Here is a 22,993-nt window from a genome sequence, read left to right on the forward strand (position 1 = left end):
GGTGAGCATGGAAGAGGTAAAGGAGCAGGAGTTGCACCTTCTGCGATTGAATGGGAATGTGCTGTGTGTGATGGGAGAGGTGATGGGTGTGATGGGAAGGTGCTGTGTGTGATGGGAGAGGTGTTAGGTGTGATGGGAAGGTGCCATGTGAGATGGGAGAGGTATTAGGTGTGAGGGGAGAGGTGTTAGGTGTGATGGAGGAGTGTGCTAGGTTGTCCCGGATGGAACGATCTCTGCGGAATACAGACAGGGGGAGGGAAGGGAAGATGTGTTTAGTGGTGGCGTCATGTTGGAGTTGGCAAAAATGGCAGAGGATTATTCTTGCATGTCAAGGCTGGTGAGGTGAAAGGTGAGAACAAGAGGGACCCTATCTTTGTTCTGGGAGGGGGTGAGGGTCGTGGCGCAAGAGATGGACCGCACGCTGTCGAGAACCCTGTCAACAACCGTAGGTGGAAGCCACGGTTGGAGAAGAAGGAGCACATATTAAGAGCACCACTTTGGAAAGTGGCCTCACCGGAACAAATATGGCCGAGGCGAAGGAGTTGAGAGAAAAGGATACAGTCCTTACAGGACGTGGGGTGAGAAGAGCTGTAGTCCAGATAGTTGTGGGAGTCAGTGGGCTTGTAATGGATATTAGTGGATAGACTATTGCTGGAAGTGGAGACAGAAAAGTCCAGGAAAGGAAGGCAAGTGTTGGAGATGGACCAGGTTGAAGGTGATGGAGGGATAGAATTTTCAGTATTTTCTCAAGCAACAGAGAGTTACATTCAGACAGGAGACTCACCCCACCGTACTTCAACAGCAGACACTGCGAAAGTTAAGAAATCATCAAAACCATAAATAAGATGCAACTGTAATCATTACCGCTTTTAAGTACTTACGCAGGAAAGTCAGCTGCATATTGCCATCCTTCCCGATCAGTCCCTCCTGGAGCATTGAAATCAATATACCAATCAGAAACCTGCCAGTGAAGAAACAAATGTATTTTTTCTACATGATTTCAAAGAAAAAGGTATCCACACAGCATATGCGTGTCTGGAGATTTGATCTTTTAGCAGGTAACATGAAAATAATGAATTCAAACTTAAAATCTAACAGCATGGGTGATTTCTCCATATTCTTCTTCTGCTATGCTGGTTTCTGCTGCCACCACCTGATAGTTGTCCGCAATTACAGAATTAACTCAGTTATGCAAGAGGCCAGAACTGCAGCAGTACGGAAATCATGAAGGGCGATAGAACTGGAAGAGGTTATAGAGATAATGAAATCATTGCAGGCAAAATCCTGACAGAACATTTTTTGTTGAATCATAGTTTTGAAATTCCTGCTAAATTACTCTAAACTGTGTGAAATAAAGGTAAAATACTGCAGATGCTGGAAATCTGAAACAAGCCCAGAGAATGCTGGAGAAACTGAGAAAGTCTGGCAGCATCTGTGGAGAGCAAAATAGAGTTAACATTTGAGTTAGGTATGACTCTTCTTCAGGACTGGAGTTAACTCTGTATCTCTCTCCACAGATGCTGTCAGTCCTGCTTAGTTGCATGTGCTCATTGCAAAGCCAAATGTTTCACATAACTGGACTTTATGTCAAATGGGATAAATTATCAACATTCATTATTAGCAGGATTTAAGAATTGTGCTTTATTACATACTTTGTAAATTGGTTTATTCAAAATTTATAGAAGAAGCGACAGGCTATTAACCGCTGTCCTCTCAACGCTAGTGGTTGAGTATGGTTGAAACAGCTGGCCCAGTAGATGTGAGTGGGAATCAATATTTAGCGAATGACAACTTCTCACAGCTAAGATGAACAGTTGAAAGTGAAGGAAGAAAAATAAAATGCCTGATGGCAGAATTTTATAGTGGTCAGTGTCTTCTAATCACTGCTTAAAAATTCACAATGATTTAAAGGTTTTTGACAACGAAAAAACATCTGCACTTGCACACTCCTGAAAATAAACACAAGTGATACAAAGTGCTTACAGTTATTGTGAATGAAGCATGTTAATTAACCTGAGTTCAGATTATAAAGGTACATGTTACAAACATAGATTAGATATGTGGAAAGTGTAGAATAAGTGGCCTTCTTAGTTGGAAGTGAAATTTTTATGACTTCTATTTCAAAGAACAGCAAGAAAGTTATTCTGAGTTCTGACCAATCTTCATCTGTCAAACAACATTACTCATACAAATAATCAATATGTCAAAACTATTTATGAGGTCTTAATGTGAACCAACTGACAGCCATATTTCTTACATTAGCAGTAACTGCATTGGCTGTAATGTATGTTGGAACCTCCTGAAGTCAAGAAAGGAAGGTATAAGAATGACAGTCTTTCTTCCTCCCCTCCGTATAAGACGTAAAACAACAGGAAAAGTGTAAAATAGGTTTTAAGATATGAAGAGAAATCTACATACCCAAGTCCACTGTGGAGGAGGTTTGGTGTGCGCTTTGGTACATTCTTGCAGACCTGATGCATCGCTCCACATGTACCTATCGGTTGGCAGTCCCCTGTGAGAGAGAAGTCTTAGTACCACTGATAGTAGTGCACATCCTTCTGTCACAGCGACTTCATTAAGACATTATCCATTATACAGAATTATAAATCAGGCTGAATTTTTAATCTCCACTGAATCCTGAATAGGAGTCAAAAAAGAGCTAAAGAGAGTGCCCCACTGGTTCTTATAGTTCTTAGGTTCCAAACGACTTCAGGATATTTTTGGAGGTGACAGGATCAGGGAGCAGCAAGCCAACTAAGTGACTTTTAATGGGCTAAATTGGTTACGTGCAATTAAAGGAGGCCAGCTGGGATTTTCCACTTGGTGTCTAGGTTCCAGCAGCAGAGAACCAGTTTAGGTCTCTGGAGGTGGGCTCCAGGTAGCAGGCTTGTTGGGTGGGGACAATGCTCCAGGTAGACCATGAGGCCTTCCTGCATACAGATGTAGACATAGGAAAGTCTGTACAATAGCTCCTCACTTTCTTTAAATTTTTAAGTTTAAATGTGAAGTTACAGAGAGGCCTATTGCTTCCCTCAAGATGGAAAGCCCCTCACTCGCCATTCCTTACCTGCCTACCATCCTTAATTGGAAGTAAGCCTGTCCTGATGCAAAAATCAGAATAAGTGGTTGTTTTCCTGCCACCTGACAATAATCTTCTGTATTATGTTCCAGCTGTTTATGGAGCACACAAGCCTCTACTCACCTTATTAGGATATCCTTCCATTCCTTTGTCCCTTGTGTTCCTTTCACTCAAGCTAAATGCAGACATACTATTCAAGTCAAATATTACCTGTTGTAGTGACTCCCAAATTCTCACCATACCCTAGGTGAACACGTTTCACCTGAATTCCTTAAAAGATTTGTTTAGATTACCTCATATTTTATATTTTGTTCTTCTGGTCTCCCCGACACATTAAAATATCCTCTCAATGGTTACGCTGTCAAAATCTTTCATAATATTCAAGTACTCTATCAGGTCAACCCTCGGTCTACATTTTACTAGAGCCTGTTCAATCTTTCCAGATTACTTTGTTTACTGTTCAACATATTTTCAGCTCAAAAACACACATTGTAATACAGTTCTGGTAATTTATACACTGCTACCATTTTGATTAGAGCAGAGACATGTTCCTAGTGGCCTGACCAACATTCAAACCATAACTAAAACTAGTTATCTAGTCGTTATTGCATTTTTGCTTATGAGTCTTAGCTGTGCACAAATTGGCTGCAACATTTCCTATACTACAATAATACTACTTAATTACTGAATTAGATGCAATGCATTTTGGGAATGCTTGATATGGTGAAAAGATTTTCCAAATCCATAAGACCACAAGATATAGCAGCAAAATTAAGCCATTTGGCATAAATCCTACTGTGCTTCATATTTCTGAAGCCTTTCCCCATTAAGGAAATTGTCCACACCTCTATCCTTCCTATCAAAGTGCATATTGTAATCTATCTGTTACTTCTGTGCCCAGGCTCCTAGCTTGTCCAAGTCCTTCTGCAGCCTCCCATCTCCTCAACATAACCTGTTCCTCCAGTTATCTTTGTCTCATCGACAAACTCAGCAACACTGCCCTCAGTTTCTTTGTCCAGATTATTAATGTATGGCGTGAATGGTTGTGGTCCAAACAACGGAGCCTGTGGAACTCCACTTATCACCAGCTGCCATCCTGAAAAAGACCCCATTATCCCCACTCTCTGCCTTCTGACAGTCAGCTAATCCTTTATCCATGTCAGTACCTTTTCCCTAACACCATGGGCTCTTACCTTATTTAGCAGCTTCCTGTCTGGTACTTGTTAGATTCAATTACAATTGAGTAAAGGTAAATACAAATACATGAGTGAGGAACTGACCAGAGTTGATTGGAAGGTGAACACAACAGGGAAGATGGTGAAGAAGCAAATTGCAGGAAGTTATGGACGTAATTCGGGAGGCACAGCAAAAATTCATCTCAAGAAAGAAGAAACATACTAAGGGCAGGATGAGGCAACAATCACTGACAAGGGAAGTCGGGCACAGCATACAAGCAAAAGAAAAAGAATACAGTGTGGTAAAGATTACTGTGAAGCCAGATGATTGAGAAGCCTTTAAAAACCAGCAGAGGACAATTAAAAAAGCAATAAAGGGGGAGATGAAGAAATTCGGGAAGATGATGAAATAAGAGGGTAAGCTAGTCAGTAATATAAATGAAGATTGCAAGAGTATTTTTAGATATATGACATTGGACCGCTGGAAAATGAGACTGGAGAAGTAGTAATGGGGAACAAAGAATTAGGCAAAAAACTGAGTCAGTCCTTTGCATCAGCCTTCACAGTGGAAGACACTAGTAGCATACCAGAACTTCAAGAGTCAGAGGCAGAGGTGAGTGTAGCGGCCATCACAAAGGAGAAGGCACTGGGGATAGAAAGGTCTGAAGTTGGATAAATCACCTGGACATGGTTTTGAAGGAGATAGCTGAGATTGTGGAGGAATCCAAGGTAATCTTTCAGGCATCCATGGACTCAGGGAGGGTCTCAGAGGACTGGAAAATGGCTAATGTCACACCTCTGTTAAAGAAGAGAGGGAAACTATAGGCTGATTAGCCTGACTTTCGGCATTGGTAAGATTTGAAGTCCATTATTAAGGATTAAACTGCGGAATTCTTGGAAGTCCATGATAAAATGGGCTGAGTCAGCATAACATCGTTCATAGGGAGGTCATGCCAGACAAATCTGTCAGAATTCTTTGAGGAGGTAATAAGCAAGTTAGATAAAAGGAGAGTCAGTTGGCAATAAAGCTTAAGTTTTAAGTAAATCTTTGTTAAGAGTCAACATTCTAACAGGAATTCAGTACAAAAGCTTTCTGCTGACACATTTGAAATTCATTTCATACCGACTACTGTATCCAGTAACAGGATTCCAACGCTGGTTTTCGTAGATGTAAACACACATCACATCTGCTTGCGTATAAATATTATCTGTACTGCTAGCCAGACCTGAAAACAAAATGGCATATCAAAAAAGTAGTTTGCAACAAAAAATCAATTTGTTACACTTTCACATTCATCGACTTTCAGACACTTGGCATAAATGCACATTAGAGAAACAAAACAGCGATATTCAACAGTTAGATCATTTGCATGGTGTCAAGTATTAATTTTCAACAATTGATAAATGAAAAGATCTTTCTTTTTTGCCCAGCGGTGGGTCAATTTTCAATTACGATAACGCAACATGCACTAATACAAAATCCTTAAGATATCACAAAGTCTTTCACAGCAGCAATTATTAAAAATGCTTTGACACACAGAGGAGGAAATATTATGTTAGCTGATTTAAAAGTAAAACTGAGATCAGTTTTAAGCAGCGTTTTAAAAAAAGGACAAAAAAGGAGAGATGGAAAGTTTTGAAGTTCATCTCCCCAGCTCTACAGCTCTCTTGAGAACTCTGCACTCCTTTAAATGTGTTATTTTGCACACCTATCACCTTCTTTCCCACATCACTGCCTTCATCTGGGCAGGGTTGAAGCTCTTTCAATTATTACAAATTCCAGAATCTTTGGATAAGGCACAAGTGATTAGATTAGATTAGATTACTTATAGTGTGGAAACAGGCCCTTCGGCCCAACAAGTCCACAGTCCGAAGCGCAACCCACCCATACCCCTACCGTTACCCCTTACCTAACACTACGGGCAATTTAGCATGGCCAATTCACCTGACCTGCACATCTTTGGACTGTGGGAGGAAACCGAAGCACCCGGAGGAAACCCACGCAGACACGGGGAGAACGTGCAAACTCCACACGGTTAGTCGCCTGAGGCGGGAATTGAACCCGGATCTCTGGCGCTGTGAGGCAGCAGTGCTAACCACTGTGCCACCGTGCTGCCCCTAATGAACCATTAGTGAACCACTAATGAAGAATGAACTGTGGGGTGGCACGGTGGCTCAGTGGTTAGCACTGCTGCCTTACAGCACCAGGTACCTGAGTTCGATTCCTGCCTCGGGTCACTGTCTGTGTTTGCACATTCTCCCCGCGTCTATGTGCGGGTTTCCTCCGGGTGCTCCGGTTTCCTCCCACAATCCAAAGATGTGCAGGTTGGTGAATTGGTCATGCTAAATTGCCAATAGTGTTAGGTGCATTAGTCAGAGGTAAATATAGGGTAGGGGAATGGGCCTGCGCGGGTTACTCTTTGGAGGGTCGGTGTGGACGTGTTGGGCTGAAGAGCCTGTTTCCACACTGTAGGGAAGAGCTCACAGTATCTCCAGAATAAAAGGAGAATTTCTGCTTAATTTCCTGATGCAAACTATATTAAATGGGAAGATGCAAAGCAGAAATTTATAGAGGATACATACTGTGATCCATGACTCCACTTAGTAGACAACTACAGAAATATTTGGGCAGGAAACCTGGAAGTATATTCATAAGATAATTCAACACAGAAGTAATGAGCTCATTGACCATAGCTCTGGGGTAGTGAGGATTGTTTATAAAATAAAATTAACAAAACGAAAGGAAAAGAATTAAGATAAATCACCTTGAAAAAAGCCACCTCCATATCCACCAGTGTAAACCCAGGCTGTGTGATCATATCCAATGCCCCATACAATTCCTTGGCTGTTGGATTCAATGATACGGAGATGTCCTCCAATCTGACGCCAATACCTATGGAAGACAATTTTAGAATTGCAGTTTGGCAGAAGGCCATTGTGACTCATTGTGCCTGCGTCAACTCTCTGATGAAACTATCCAATTATTCCCATTCGTCCACTCTTAATATGCACATATTTAATTTTTAAAGCGAGTACTCAATTTTCTTATGAAAATAAGCACAGAATTTACTTCATGTGCTCTCAGGCAGTGTTTTAGTATAAAACAATACACAATTTTATTTTATTCATCCATGAGATGTAGGCATCCCTGGATGGCAAGCATTTATTGCTTGCCCCTAGCTGCCTTTGAGAAAGTGGTGATGAGCTATCTTCCTAAACCGCTGCAGTCCACATGTTGACTCACAATGTTCTTAAGGAGGGAATTCCAGAACTTTGACCCAGTGACAAGAGAACAAATAGAGATATATTTCCAAGTCAGGATGGTGTGCGTCTAGGAGGGGAACTTGCAGCTGGTGGTGTTCCCAGGTATCTAATACCCTTGTCCTTCTAAGCTGAAGTGTTTATGGGTTTAGGTGCAATCTCAAGATCTTTGGTGAATTTCTTCAGTGCATCTTGAATATATTACACATTAAGCATCAGTGGCGGAAGGAGTGAATGCCTGTGGATGTGGTGCCAATCAAGCAGATTGCTTTGTCCTGAATAACGTCAAGTTTCTTGAGTATTGTACCAGCTGCAGCCATCCAGGCAAGTGGGGAGTCAGGGTTGAGTTACCTGCCACTGTATTTGTAGCCTCTGGCCTGTTCTTGTAGACACTGTGTTTATGTGATGAGTCCAGTTAAGTTTCTGGTCAATGGTAACCTCCAAGATATTGATAGTGAGGGATTCAGTGATGGTAACACCATTGAATATCAGTGGGCAATTGTTAGATTGTCTCTTATTGGAAAAGGTCATTGCCTGGCAATTGTGTGGTGCAAATATTACTTGCCACTTGTCAGCCCAAGCCTGGATATTATCCAGATCTTGCTGCATTTGAACATTCTCACTTCAGAGCCTGAGAGATGGAATCCAAAGATGTTGCCTTTATGTACAGGAGAATGCTTTTAATGAAAGCTTAACTTCTGTTCGGTTTTGGAAACATCTGTAGACTTCTGAAAAGTTTAGCAGATGGTGAATTGCAAGTGGAAATATTTCAAGGTGTGGGCTTTTCAAATTTCACTCTGCAGGATTTAAACATACACACTGATATCGGCACTATGCACTAAAGTATCTCTCCTTCTATCCATGTGGAAAGGAACTCAGATCAATGTCTAATGAACCATTACTGTCCATTCTGTGCCTTCAAAATATTACTGATGTCGCTGAGAAGGATTCACTGTAGATCCGCAGTTTCCCTTGGAAGGTGGTCGTGTTGGATAGGCTTCTTGAACTGCTAGTTTTGGTTTTATATTAGGCCACTTCAGAAGGCAATGAAAGGTAATCCATGACAGTGTGGTATTGAAATTACATTAAGGCAAGGTAACTGAGGCAAGTTTCCTTCCTGGAGGACATTAGCAAACCAAATTATGTTTTTAATAACAATCCAACAGCTTTGTACTCTTTTTTTTTCTGCATTCTGTTTAGTTACAAGCTATACTAGCTTTATTATTGTAAAAGATGCTGCATTATTGTTTAGTCCTGGGCATTCCAACAAAGGCAAGAGGACTTACAATTGATCACTTGGCAAAGGATGTTGTGCTGCTTCCAAATTCGGGGTTGGCTCACTGACGAAGATATCTCCTTTACATGTGACAGACCAAAGGGCCTGGTTAGATGGGGGTCCATGGAGATCTCTACTGTCACAGCATGCTAAACTCAGGACAGCGAGCTGTAGCAAAACACATGATACTATAGTACAAAATATAAATATAAGACAAGTGATTTTTTTGAATAAAATTGCCTCTTGTAGATGGCTACTAACAGCATGCATTTTTCCACCTGACCATCGCAAATAACAATTTGCATCTATATATTGTACTTTGAATGGAATTTCTTTGGAGTGCTAGCAAACAAACTCAATTCTGAACCATAAATGGAAACAATAGAATGGATGACCATAAGTACCAAAGAGGTGGCGCTTAAGGAGTGCCTTAAAAGAAGGAGAGAGAGGCCAAGGTGCTTACGGAGGAAATTTCAGAGTTTAGGATCCAGGTAGATATGCACATGGCTGCCAATCAGGGGCAATTAAGATTTAGATGCAAAAGAAGCCAGACTTGGAGATAACCAGAGATCTTGAAGGATTTTGGGCTGACTATGCCAATCAAAAACTACTTAATTTGGTGGATTAAGAAATTTTTAAAAATGCTCAGTTAGTATAGCACTACAGTGCCTTTTATAAATTTCAATGGTTTTAAATTTCAAGCACGAGGTTCGTTTTCATACTTCATTGTTTTGTGAATAAGGTGATATAAAAAAGGAGAGAAACTATTGTGCGTCTGATGCTGATATAATATTATCAGCAACTACAGAATTGCTGAGTTGTTACAGTACAAAATGAAGTCATTTAGCTTATTGTTTCAGCACTGGCTTTCTTAAATAAATAACTTACTTAGGTAATTTTCCTGCCCTTTTCCCTGTAACCCTGGACATTCTCCCTTTTCAAATTACAGTCTAACTCCCTTTTGAATGATTCAATCGATACTGACTCAACCACTCTTTTTACAATGCATTCCAGTAACCATTCAGTGCAAGAAAAAGCTTTTCTACGTGTCCTTTTTGTTTCTTTAGCAATTCTGTGTGCTCTCATTCTCAGTCCTATGTTGAGCTGGAACAGTTTCATCATATCCACTCTGTGCAGAACTCTCATGACTTTTAAAATCTTACCAAATCTGATCTCAGACCTAAGACCAATGAAAACAGTCCTAACTTCTCCAAACAAGCTTCATAACTGAAATTCATCACTCCAGACACTATTCTTGTGAATCTCTTCTTTGCTCTCTTTAATGTCTTTGTATCCTTCATAAAGTGTGATACCCAAATTTGAAAAGAATGTCTATGGATATCAGATGTTCCTTGTGAATCTAGCACACCCCTTTTCATAGCCAAATAGAATACCAACACATATTGTCACTCTCAGTGTTTTCAGGAGAGGATGAGCAAAAAATTAAGTTGTGGAAAGGGGTTACCAAATCAAATTACTTATTTCAGATGTAGCTTTTCTTGTACAATTATTCTTTCTAGAATTGATATACCTCCCTTTATAGCGAAGCATTTGCTCCTAGACTTTTCTGAGTCTAGTGAAGAAGTGTGATACAGGGCCATATCCTACAAAGTCTGTGACAAAACAAGTTATGTGCTAAGCCTCAAAGCTGCCTTTGTCTGGTCATTTTATTGAACATGACCATTGCACAATGATTTGGTTCTCACTTATACTATACAGTTCTGTTCTGCAGAGATATTGGAAAAATAAAGGCAAATAAAACGTTATATCACAGACAAGTTCCCTGGCTCGCATCTAAAATTCATATTACATCACAGACTCCCAGGTTGGTTCAGTGAATATGTAGATGACGATGAGCAAGAATTTCCCAGCTTCAATTCTTGGTTTACATTTAGTTGGCTACAATTCTCCTTCATAGGCAATGGGATCTTAGAATACCACATTCGCTGGCCAAAAGAAAAATAAAAATCCAGCAGAGCTTTTGTTACAGATCACTTTTCAGTGAACTATGCTAGGATGTTCAAACATAGACAGCCTGAACCAGCTCTGACAAGCACAAAATATAGGCTGACACTCCTGGTACTAAAGCAGAGGGAACACTGCTTTGTTGGAACTGCTGTTTTCTGGTTGAGAAAAGCAGGAGAGTTCATCCAGAAGATTTGTTCAATATTTATATCAGATTGAAACAGATTAACTTGTCACTTATCCAATTGCTTAGGGACTTTGCTATTTATAAATTGGCTGCTGTGCCATTCATCATAATGTGGATTAAACTTCAAAATTACTTCACTGACTAAGAAATAATTTTGGACATCCCGAGATTGTGAAAAGCACCATTTAAATTGCTGAACAGAGGTGGAAATGCTTATCTCTGACATCTGTATGCTTTTCATCTATTCCTTCAGTCCTGAAGAAGTGGTGTATTCAACTCGAAATATTAACTTTGTATCTTTCTTCACAAATGCTGCCAGACCTGCTGAATCTTTTCAGCACCTTCCGTTTTTATTTCAGATTTCGAATATTTGCAGTATTTTGCTTTTACAATATTAATAGCTTTCCTTTCTTAAGAACTAACACAGAATCTTTATATTCTTGTTTTAATGTTGCATTACTCCCTTCCACTTATAAAGTATCTGTGAGAATAGCATTGCAGCCACTGAAGAATTTGGAAATGAATAATATTCCCAGCTTTGACGACATGAAACAAAAGTAGAAACTTCTGAAGAAAATCAGCATGTCTGGCAGTATCTATGGACAGAGAAACAGAGTTAAAGGTTTGAGTCTGACATTAGTTCTTCAGAACCTACTTTGAGGGCTTGTTGGACTCGTACCCCTGAAGTCAAGGCATCAATAGGTACATGCTAAAACAAAACCAGAAATTGCTAGAGAAACTCAGCAGATCTGACAGCATCTACGTAGAGAATGCAGACTCAACGTTTCATATCCAGTGACCCTTCTTTAGAACAGAAAATGTACAGAGCTGACTGATACCAGCCATGTTGGCAGTGACATACAATTCTGATCCCAGTTATTGCAAGGTATTGCAAAGTATTTGCAGGCCATTTGGTATGGTCCACTTGCGGCTGTTTCAATGCACCCTATTAGTACTTCACTAATTCTTTCTACCTCATTTTCTGGCTTTCCCTTCAATGGAACTATGCTATTTTGCTTCAACTGCTTCTTGTGATAACAAGTTCTACATTCTAACCACTTTCTGTGTTCAGTAATTTCACCTGAATCCAATGTCCTTGTTCACATATAAAATGGCTTTTATCTTTCCCAATTAACAGCAAGCTGTTTTTCAACTGCTGGATTCAGACAGCAGGAATCTGTCAACATGCGATTCCACCATCACAAAGGCTACTTATATAGGTAGTGATTCTGTGCCAGAAAACACACTGACCTCCAGGAAATGGTTAGGATACGGAATGATTTCTCCTTCGATCACTTACCCAGTCATACATTTCTTGCTCTGTAGTTGTTGCCAACCTGATTGGCCATCTCTGCTTTGTCCGCTCAGGAGTATAAATAGCAAATGAGTGTTTTGTTTCATTAGCAATCGGAACCAAAATTGTAATTTCATTCGAAAACACGTGAAGGTACTGTAAAATTTAAAAAAAAATACATCTGACATACGAAAGAATAGTAAAATGTTAGATATCGACAAAGAACACTCAAAGAGTGATTATTTCAGAAAAATCAGCAGTGTTCATAAAAAAGGCATCTTTTATCTTTGTGCTTCATGTACTCTTATTCTCCATGAACATATGTTTGTTAAATAACTTAGGGCTCAATACCTCAGGCTAGTTTGGTGCAACATCCAATGAGCCACCAATTTGGGACTTTATCACTATGAAATACTGCTGGGAGAACACAACTGTAGGCGGATTACCACCTGTCCACTCACAGGGAGAACTTTTTAATTGGCTTTGTAACTTCTCTTGAGTATTAAGGCACACTTTTCTATAATCACAAGTCACCCAGGGCACTTGAGAACAAACTCTCCAAGCTAGGCTCTACTGAGCCAGGTGATGCAAGATATATTGGTATGATTTGACCAAAAAACTGCTATGCATTCCTAACAATGAGATGATTGAAACTGAACTCTCTTCCACAAACAACACTTCTTGCTAGATCAGCTTTTAATTTTAGTTCTGAGATAGATACATTTTTTTCTTAAGCAAAATATTTTAGGGATATGAGCCAAAAGGCAGATCTATGGAGTTAGGCCACAAATCAGCCATGATCTCATTGAATGCTAGACCAGGATCAAAGGGCTGAATAGCCTACTCTTGCTGCTATCTAATTGACAACTTTCAAATCTTGTGGGAAACGGGAGGGGCAGGATGAACATCTACTCCAAACTATCCTTCCATTATGTTCTTTCATTTGTTACTCTCTTGAACTCCAGCAAATAAGGAGGCAATTTAACCCCTCTAGCTTGTTCTGCTATTCAATTAGAGCAGAACGGATCTGTATTTTAACTTTACTAGTATCTTGGCTCCTGAACCTTTAAGGCTCCATATTCAACAAGAATTTATCAATTTTTGTTTTAAAATTTTCAGTTGACCTGAATCCAACTGAGAATTGCACATTTCAACAGAGTGAATGACTGTCCTATCAGATCAAAAACCATGGCTAAAGAAACAAAAGTTACAGCCTGCAGATATGAAGATACATGGTGTAGGAGGATCAACACTGGAAGTATAATACAAGTAATAGTTCAACATAAAATGTGCCAGAAGTTGAGAATGTATACATTATTCATAATCAGAAATTTTCATTCTTGACAAAGAAGGTGTGCTTAGTCTTTTATTTCATTCAGAAGTCCAAATGCATAAATTGTTCACAGGATTAGGCTAACTCACCTCCAACTAAGTTTATGATATGCTCCATCAAGTTCTTTTGGGAAAGCATCAAAGTGCAGCGCAGAAGCAAAATGCTGGAAAGACTGTATAAGATGACAAACATAGGCACCATCCCAAAGTTTATTTCATGTACCACAGATACCCAACTACTTGGGTAGAAACTGTATCTCCTTTGAACTAACCTGCTTTTTGTTTAATATGTAATGAATAGGACTGAGTGTCACAGGAATAAACATTTATATTTTTGACCAAGACAAACAAGAAACCTATACGATAATAAAAGAAGAACTGTGGATGTTGGAGATCTGAAACAGAAACAGAAATTGTTGGCAAAGCTCAGCAGTAGTTTCTGAGCTGCTATCAGTTCTGTTGAGGAGTTATCAGACTCTAAACGTTAAGGCTGCTTTCTTCCCACAGATGCTGCCAGACCTACTGAGTTTCGTCAGCGATTTCTGTTTTCTTTTCAAGAGTTGGTGCATGTATGGAATAAGCTACCAGAGAAGGTAGTGTACGCTAGTACACTTACAACATTTAAAAGGCATCAGGAAGGGTATATGAATAGGAAGGGTTTAGATGGATATGGTCAATTAGAACTAGATTAATTTAGGATAGCCAGTGGGCATGGACAAGTCGGACCAACCTGATGATATGCTGTACATCCCTATGACTCTTCCAAATTGTAGTGATCAGGCTAATACTAATGATTACATTTATTTACAACTAAAGATAATTACACAGAAGCCCTACAGTTTTTAACTTACATAATACTTAGATTGCTACAAGGTTAGACCTCACCTACAGCACCAAGAATTCAATTCATGATTGTTATCCATTTTGATGTTTTCATACATTTTAGCTTATTTAAACAGCATGATTAAAACTGTTCTCCAAATATCTCAAATTCCAATCCATAAGACTGAATTATGTAGTGGAATAAATGAATTCCCCTTGAAGCAGCAAAGTACATTTGACAAAGACTCTAGTTTCTAACTCCTACCATTCAGTTCTGTTTCTGACATAAAGATAGCTGGACTGCAGAATCTACAAACAGTACTCACCTTCTTCTCATCATTGAATGTGTAGTAAATGAAAAAGATCCCATCCCGTTTTCCATCATTCCCTGTAAACTGTTCCAGTGCTACCCTGACATCTATCCATTTGTATGGCTTTCCATCTCTCCACCACTGCATTGCTCCTTTTTTTATCCATACGGACTAGGCATAACAGCGTGGTATAAGAGGGAAAAGAAAAATTATGGATCACTGGAAACATGTTTATCCAACTATAAATAATAAGCAACATTCTCACCAGTTAAAAATCCTAGCTCACAAGGGTAGAAAATCACATGTTAAACAAATTGAAATATGCAGCTCCTTAAATGATGGTTACTTTGACATATTACAACACAACAAGAATAGCTCTGCTTTACAAAAATAACTTGAGGTTTAATCCCCTGGCAAAACATCTCTTATAAATTAAGCAAAGATTAAAAACATATCTGTGAGAAACATTATGATATCATAGTCTAGATATTCAATTTATCCTGCGCCAGCTGGCGATCTGTAGGTATTGTCTCTGAATCAGAAGGATATGTTTTAGAAACATAGAAAATAGGAGCAGGAATGATCATACTGAATGGAACAGCAGGAGGCCATTCAGCCCTTTGAGCCTGCTGTTTCATTCAATATGATCATGGCTGATCACCCAACTCAGTTCCCTGTTCCCACTTTACTCCCATACCTATTTCAGAGGTTTAAGCACCCATTTAGGCTGGATGTACAAAAGGAAAGTCACATACTAGGATTATTAAATATTAAACTGAGATCCTGTCAGCATCACATTTCTGCTTGTGGGAGTACACTGTGCAAATTGGTGCAATATATGCTGCATTACAACAGAGACTGCATTTCAACAAATGCTTGAATATAAAATGCTTGGGATATCATGGAAAAGGAATATAAACACGAGTCTTTTAAGATGGTAGAATCACCTTACCTGTTCAACTGCTTGCTCATAATGTTTAAAATCCTCCAGTTCCCGTTTGGACCGTTCAGTTAACTGATGAATTATCTGTTTCCGCCAAACTGTCTGCTGGGTGCAGCTAATAGGCATTGAGAATGACAGCTGAGAAAACGGCTGTCCTGCAAAACCACGGAAATAGCATATGGTGGAACAAGTCACTCTCTTTTTTTATTTAAGATTTTAAAAAAGGGTCGTTTTGACATTCCTGTGACCTAAATCTGACGGGAAACAATATAAGCAACCTGTTTGAAGATAACACATTTGTGATGTACAATACCAAAAGAAAATTTAAAACTGAGAATTTTTTCTCACAACAATGCTTTTGAATCTCAAATTTTAACTCATCCATTCAAAAAGACTGCAATCACCAAAGGAACACAACGATAGTCAATGGCCACTTGCCCTCTCGGATCTTTATCACTGTTCAAAGAAATTGTAGTCTAGATTTTCTCTACCGCCGTAAAATCCTGGCAGCAGCAGGTGGTGAGTAGAAAGGCCAGTTTTTCAGAATGAGAAATAAGGGGCAGCAAACCACTTAGTTGAGCCTATAGGGCATTTCCCACTCCTCCATCACATCTCTCAAACCACTTTGTTCTTCCCACCTAGCCTCCAAAAAGGATGACTGATCCCTACCCAACCTGAAAGCAGAGAGCTTCCCTGGGTTCCAATGTCAGCCACAATCTCAGAGGGCTTCCTAGCAGTCCTAGTTGCGCCCACTACTGTGTTCACTGAGTTATAAGGAGAGGGTGGGACATTTTTCACTAGAGCATAGGAGGTTGAAGGGTAGCCCTGCAAGAGGTTTATCAAATCACTAGGGGCATAGATAAAGTGAATAGTAAAGGTATTTTCCCCTCAGGTAGGGGAGTTCAAAATTATTAATAAGGTGAGAGAGAAAGATTTAAAAAGCACCTGAGGGGCAACTTCTTCATACAGAGGGTGGTTTGTAGGAGGAATGAACTGCCAGAGGAAGTGGTGGACAGTTACAATATTTAGAAAACATTTGTACAGGTACATCTATAGGAAGGGTTTAGAAGGATTTGGGTCAAATGCACAAGTGGGACTAGTTTGGTTTGGCAAACTTGGTTGGCATGGTCAAGTTGGATCAGAGGGTCTGTTTCCATGCTGTATGACTCTATAACTGTGACTGTGCCCGGACTGCTAGTTAATCACATTGGCTGGCAGCTCTCAAGAGCAGGACATATACCAACCATCAGGGAGAAACTGAGGACTGCAGATGCTGGAGAGTCAGAGTCAAAATATGTGGCATTTGAAAAGCACAGTAGGTCAGACAGCATCCGAGAAGCAGAAGAGTTGATGTTTCAGGCATAAACCCTTCAATCGTGACTTCCACCCACCCTCTGAGGACCCCCTCTCCCGCCTCCAACACACTCCATCCTCTTGGTCACCCCATGTGGGCCTCTTACCCTCCATATACAAATCACCAGATTTTTAAAGTCATCCCCATTTGCTACCTCTGTGTGGGCAAGCTTTTTAAAAGTTTATCATCTTGAAAAAGGTATTTCCTCAGAGTAGCATGACCCTTGTAAAATTCAGAGCTATTCCTATCCTGTGACCTTACTTGATATAGTTACATTTGCCCCATATTCTGTGATACCTTCAGTTAATGAAAATCACCATTCTTTGATTTAAAACTACTGGTTGAGTCAGCATCAAAGGTGTTTTTTGGAACAGATTTCCAACCTTCTAACACTATTTTGAGTCTTAACTTCATTACCGAAGTGCCTGGCCTTAGATTTTAGGCTATGACTGTTTAGTCCAATATGGTGTTTAATAGTTAATGAAATAATTTCAGAGATTTTACTTCCATTACAGGACCTGATTTAACTTTGCAATTGTTTCAATCAGTATTTCCTTTCATTCTATTCACAGCTTAGTTTGAAGCTATTTTTCAGAGAATTGCCAGATCAAGAGCAGATTTGATGGTTACAAGGGGCTGACAGGTAAACTCGACGTGCTTTGGGTTAGAATGTGGATTAGCAGAATTATTTTTATAGAATCCTTATAGTGAAGACAGAGGCCATTCAGCCCATCGAATCTGTGCCGACCCTCCAAAGAGCATCCCACTCAGACCCACTCTGCCACCCCATCTCCATTGCCCCACATTTACCCTAGCTAATCCACCTATCCTGCACATTCTGGAAACTGTTGGGGCAAATTTAGCATGATCAATCCACCTAATCTGCACATCATTGGACTAAGAGAGGAAACCAGAACACCAGGCAGAAACCCATGCAGACATGGGGAGAACGTGCAAACTTCACAAAGACTGTCACCCACGGTTGGATTTGAACCAGTACTCCTGGCACTGTGAGGGAGCAGTGCTGACCACTGAGCCATTGTAGGTGTGTTTCCCCTTTGATGAGTTCAATTTTAAGAGGATGTAAGGTGGGAGGCTGGAAAATCCAACTCCTGAGGCAATAAAAATACAAGTGAGGGGTTTAGCAAATGAAGAAAGAATGGAAACTTAGTTAAGACTGCTTTCAATAAATAAAACATGTTCAGGACAGTGACTCTAGGGACAGATGTAATTTTCATTGGTGCATTAACACTATCATTATCAGCTGTATTACTCAGGAGTAGTATAACAATAAGAATGTAAGAGACTGACTACCTGACTGGGCAGTGAACCAGTTCAGCTGGGTGTGAGCTTCTACTTCACAACCTCCTCCACTGAGCCAGGCCCAGAGTGGGCGCTCATCAGACACGTAGTGCTCTTCAATTCCAAAAGGATAGGTGCCTACAGAAGAAACACTGGATGTTTCAGCCGGGTCTGAGCTCATTGTGTTTGAGATTGAATGAGCAATAATCAATTCAGCACCATCCTGCAATGGTCCCCCTTGGTCCGTCAAATATGGAGCTTGGGAAACAGATGGTTCAGCAACAGGTTGCACCCATTTTTCTGAAGATGCTCCCATTAAAGGGATGGTCTCAAATACATTTGCAACATCAGCACATTTTTTCTCAATGTCAGGACTGGAAGCAACGTCTCCATCTCCATCTCCACTGGCATGGGGACAACTTGCACGCTCACCAATTGTCTCGAGAATGTTTTCAGTTTTCTTTGCCAGTTTGTCCATTTCTGAGGAGAAATCGACTTCGCTACTAATGGACACTTGTGATGGCAACCTAACTTCATCACCAAAGAAACAGCCAGCACTAAAATGAAGAGCAAATCAAAGTTGTAAGTACTTAAGAGTAATTGGCAAAATGAGGAGAAACCTATCATACAGTAAGTTATCAGATCTGGAACATAGTACCTGACAGTTCACTGAAACAGATTGAAAAATGAATTTCTAAAGGGAATTGGATAAATGCTTGAAAAAATTGCACAGCTCTGCACAAAGAACAAGAAAATGAATCTAATTAGTTAGCTCTTTCAAAACGTCAACATAGGCACAATGGGCTAAATGATTTTGTTCTCTGCTATAAACAGGAGGCAATGGTATCATGGAATTATCGCTGGACTACTAATCCAGAGACCGAGATTATGCTTTGGGGACCTGGGTTTGAATTCCACTATGGCAACACCACCATCATGCCAGAGTATGACTTATTCCAATGTCAGGACCTCCTGCTGATTACCATGTACCAGCAGACACAGATACTCTTCCCCACAACTTGCAACTCTTCAGACAGTGAAGCAAACCATAGCCAAATGCTGTAAGGCATGGGCAATATCCAGGTTTGGGCTGACATTCATGCCACACCAATATCAATATCAAGCAATGACCATCGGCAACAAGAGAGAATCTAACTACATCCCCAACACATTAAATTGCATTACCATCATTTAATCCACTCCTATCAACATCCTAAGGGCTGTCAGTGACCAGAAACTGAACTGGACTAGCCTTATAGATAGTGTGGCTATAATAGCAGGTCAGAGGCTAGGAATCCTGCAGTAAGTAACTCATCCCCTGACCCCCTCAAAACTTATCTACAAGTCGCATGTCAGAGGTGTGATGGAATATTCTCCATTTGTCTGGATGAGTACAGCTCCAATAACACTCAGGAAACTTGACACTATCCAGGAAAAAGCAGTCCTGTTGATTGGCAATAGGTCCATAAACATTATCTCCCTCCAACATTGAAAGTACAGAAGCAGGGGTGTCTGCCACATACAACCACATTGCAGAAATTCACCAAGGCTTCTAAGGACTGAACCTTTTAAACTTACAACTACTGCTATCACGTAGGACAAGGGCACCAGAGGGATGGTAGCATCACCACCTGTAAGCCACTCACCAGCATAACTTGATTCACAGGGGCAGCCCACTGGAAACCAAATTCCATTATTCCCAGTGCCATCATAAAAGTTAAAGGTTTTAAACTAGAGTCATTCCGCATGGAAACAAAACATCTGGCCCACCATCATGTCTATACTGACCGTAAAACACCAAATTACACTAATCCTATTTATTCGTACTTAGTCCGTTGCTTACTGTGCCCTAACACTTTTAAGTACTCATCCAGAAGCTTCTTAAATGTTGCGAGAATACTTGCCTCCAACACCCTCTCAGGCAGCGCAACATATACCTACAACCCTCTGAGTAAAAAAATATTTCTTGGATCTCCTCTAAACCATTTGTTCATTACCTTAAACATAGTCCCCCTGGTCTAAGACACATGTGGCATGAGATTCTCACAATCTACTCTGTCTAGGCCTCTCATAATTATGAACCCTCAGTTAGATTATGTTTGGAATGGACTGGTTGGACTTGAAGGGTCTGTTTATGTGCTGTATAATTCTATGAACTTCTCCTTTATTAGTCTTAACGTATTCTAGAACTTCACCATCCTAACTGAAATCCCTGGCTACAATGCCTTTCTCCTCTGTGAATACAGATGAGAAGTGTTCATTTAAGACCTCACCCATATCCAATGGCTTCATGCACAGGTTGTCACTTTGGTCTCTAACAGGTCCCATTCTTTTCGCTTGCAATCCTCCTGCTCTTAATATGCTTTTAAAAAGCATTGGGGCCTATACAAAATTTCCAAACATGCCTGATTTTCAGTCCTAGGTTGACAGAAAGCATGGACCAAATTTTTGTACTATACAAGAATTTCTATTTATTACGAGTAATTAGATTCTAGTCACAAGTTGTAAACCATTGACATAAAGTGCTACTAATTAAAACTCGGACTTCCTTAAAACCCCACCCCAACACACAGACAAATAGGTCTATGTATAGGGCAAAAAAACACATGGATGGAAGGGGAAAACTGGACAGATAATTCAGTAATATTTGTCCACAAGATCTGTTGGGTTCGTTTTTGCTGATATGAAAGTTTCTTTTTGGCTTCCCTTTTCTGAATGCTTCCACTATTTCCAAGAAGCATGGTAAAATTTCTCTGATTTATCAATTAAAAGTCCACAGCTTTCAGCAACTGCTGGGGAAAGATTAATTTGTTTTCTTCAAGTTTAAAGTGAGTTTTGACTGCTGAAAACCAAGAGATAGCCCTTGAGCTGAGGCAAAATCCTTCTCTATCTTGCTCCAGCTCTAAGCTGTTCAGTTAGCTAAGAACCAATCACAGGGTTGTTGGCAAACAAAAGATCCTGATCATTAACAACTATGCATTAGCCCATAGACCAATCAACATCTGTAACCAGCTGCATCTGTACACAAGTCCTCAGCTCCTCCTCATGTGCAATCACTTCAACTGCAAGTAATTACAGGTCATTCTGCTTATAATGCACGTTTCATTAATGCAAATTCGCTATAATGTCATTGATTCATTGAGGACACTGTTTCTAAAACAAGGGTATATTGGTTATATCGCAAATCCAACCCCATTAATTGAAATGGTGCTCCTGTTATGCGCTTTTCTTATTACGCAGGATTGCATGAGAATGTAACTACCATGTTATAGCAGAACTGACTATATTTATGATACCTGATGGGAATCAGGTTTCTCACTTTCCAAAACATGCAGCCAGTGTTTCAGAAAAATTTAAAACAGTACCTTTTCATTTCAGTCCACAGTTCTTTATAATCCTACTTGAAAATATATCAGTTGCTTCACTTCCCTAGATCCAAATGTTTCTGCCTAGCTCTTTGCCTAACAGTACTGAATTTACCTTGACCAAACAGGTTCAAGATGGCAGCACATTATCACCATCTCAAGGGTACTATGCATGGGCAATAAATTCTATTCCACAAACACCATGGATAAACAAAATACAAGATTCTGTGACATATTATGTTGTATCAGTGAATATTCAATGAACATGGAAAGGAATTTTCAGTGCAAGAATTTGCTAAGTTAAACCTCATTATGAGAAGCAGGGACTCTCTTTACATTTCATTAAATTGGCTGAGTTTAAAATAGAGACTTGTCACTAGAAAATGGCTGATTCTCAGTAGACTGAAATAGCTGATAGTACTCCAACTTAGACATCAGCTACAAGCAATCAAAAGTCTCAGAAAACCTGACCACATGACTATTATAATTACAAAGGAAGGCTTGCAGTTTGTCAGAGTAAATTGTAATCAGTGGAAGGAATGGAATTATTTCAGTAGACAGAAGTTTCTTGAGTGTACTGCAAATTTAGTATTTTTTGTCCAGAGAAACAGCTCAATTTAATGGACAATTTGGAAGCTATGTAATCCTGATGTATAATGCAGAACTTTACCAGAAATAATTGCACCCATTATTAACCAATCTTACACAAAAATCAAAATAAACACAGTAGACTCGGTGTGTGTAGACTTTGGCGGACAATGGGACGAGTAACAACTAGTTAGTGTATCAATGGTTAACATGTCACTACTGATGGGGTGTTACAAATGCTTAATTCCATTGGATGATCAGAATTGTAAGTTGCTGTTTAAAGATTCAGTAAGATAAATATGGGGAGAAATTATTTCCCCTGGTATGAGGAATTAATTTGAAAATTTGAGCTACTACATTTAGTGGTGATGGCAGGATATAGTCCTGTTGTGGTTCTGTTTGCCGAGCTGGGAATTTGTCTTGCAAACGTTTCGTCCCCTGTCTAGGAGACATCCTCAGTGCTTGGGAGCCTCCTGTGAAGCGCTTCTGTGCTGTTTCCTCTGGCATTTATAGTGGCCTGTCTCTGCCGCTTCCGGTTGTCAGTTCAAGCTGTCCGCTGTAGTGGCCGGTATATTGGGTCCAGGTCGATGTGTTTGTTGATAGAGTCTGTGGATGAATGCCATGCCTCTAGGAATTCCCTGGCTGTTCTCTGTTTGGCTTGCCCTATAATGGTAGTGTTGTCCCAGTCGAATTCATGTTGCTTGTCGTCTGTGTGTGTGGCTACTAAGGATAGCTGGTC

General features: G+C 40.0%; 1 protein-coding gene across 3 annotated transcripts in view; it reads right to left on the minus strand.

Moving 5' to 3' along the window:
* The window catches only part of tecpr1a (tectonin beta-propeller repeat containing 1a), an 81,927-nt gene that overhangs the window by 25,292 nt on the left and 33,642 nt on the right, over nt 1-22,993 (minus strand). For all 3 annotated transcript variants that reach the window (XM_072559822.1, XM_072559823.1, XM_072559821.1), the window contains 9 exons: nt 18,314-18,858; nt 15,655-15,800; nt 14,718-14,873; nt 12,244-12,393; nt 8,802-8,959; nt 7,020-7,147; nt 5,378-5,480; nt 2,419-2,512; nt 882-961 (listed from right to left, as the gene is read on the minus strand). In XM_072559822.1, coding sequence (XP_072415923.1) covers nt 882-961; nt 2,419-2,512; nt 5,378-5,480; nt 7,020-7,147; nt 8,802-8,959; nt 12,244-12,393; nt 14,718-14,873; nt 15,655-15,800; nt 18,314-18,858 — 1,560 coding nt within the window. The remainder of the gene's footprint in view (nt 1-881; nt 962-2,418; nt 2,513-5,377; nt 5,481-7,019; nt 7,148-8,801; nt 8,960-12,243; nt 12,394-14,717; nt 14,874-15,654; nt 15,801-18,313; nt 18,859-22,993) is intronic.

This window comes from Chiloscyllium punctatum, chromosome 40 (genome assembly GCF_047496795.1).
Source record: "Chiloscyllium punctatum isolate Juve2018m chromosome 40, sChiPun1.3, whole genome shotgun sequence".
Classification (NCBI taxonomy): domain Eukaryota; kingdom Metazoa; phylum Chordata; class Chondrichthyes; order Orectolobiformes; family Hemiscylliidae; genus Chiloscyllium; species Chiloscyllium punctatum.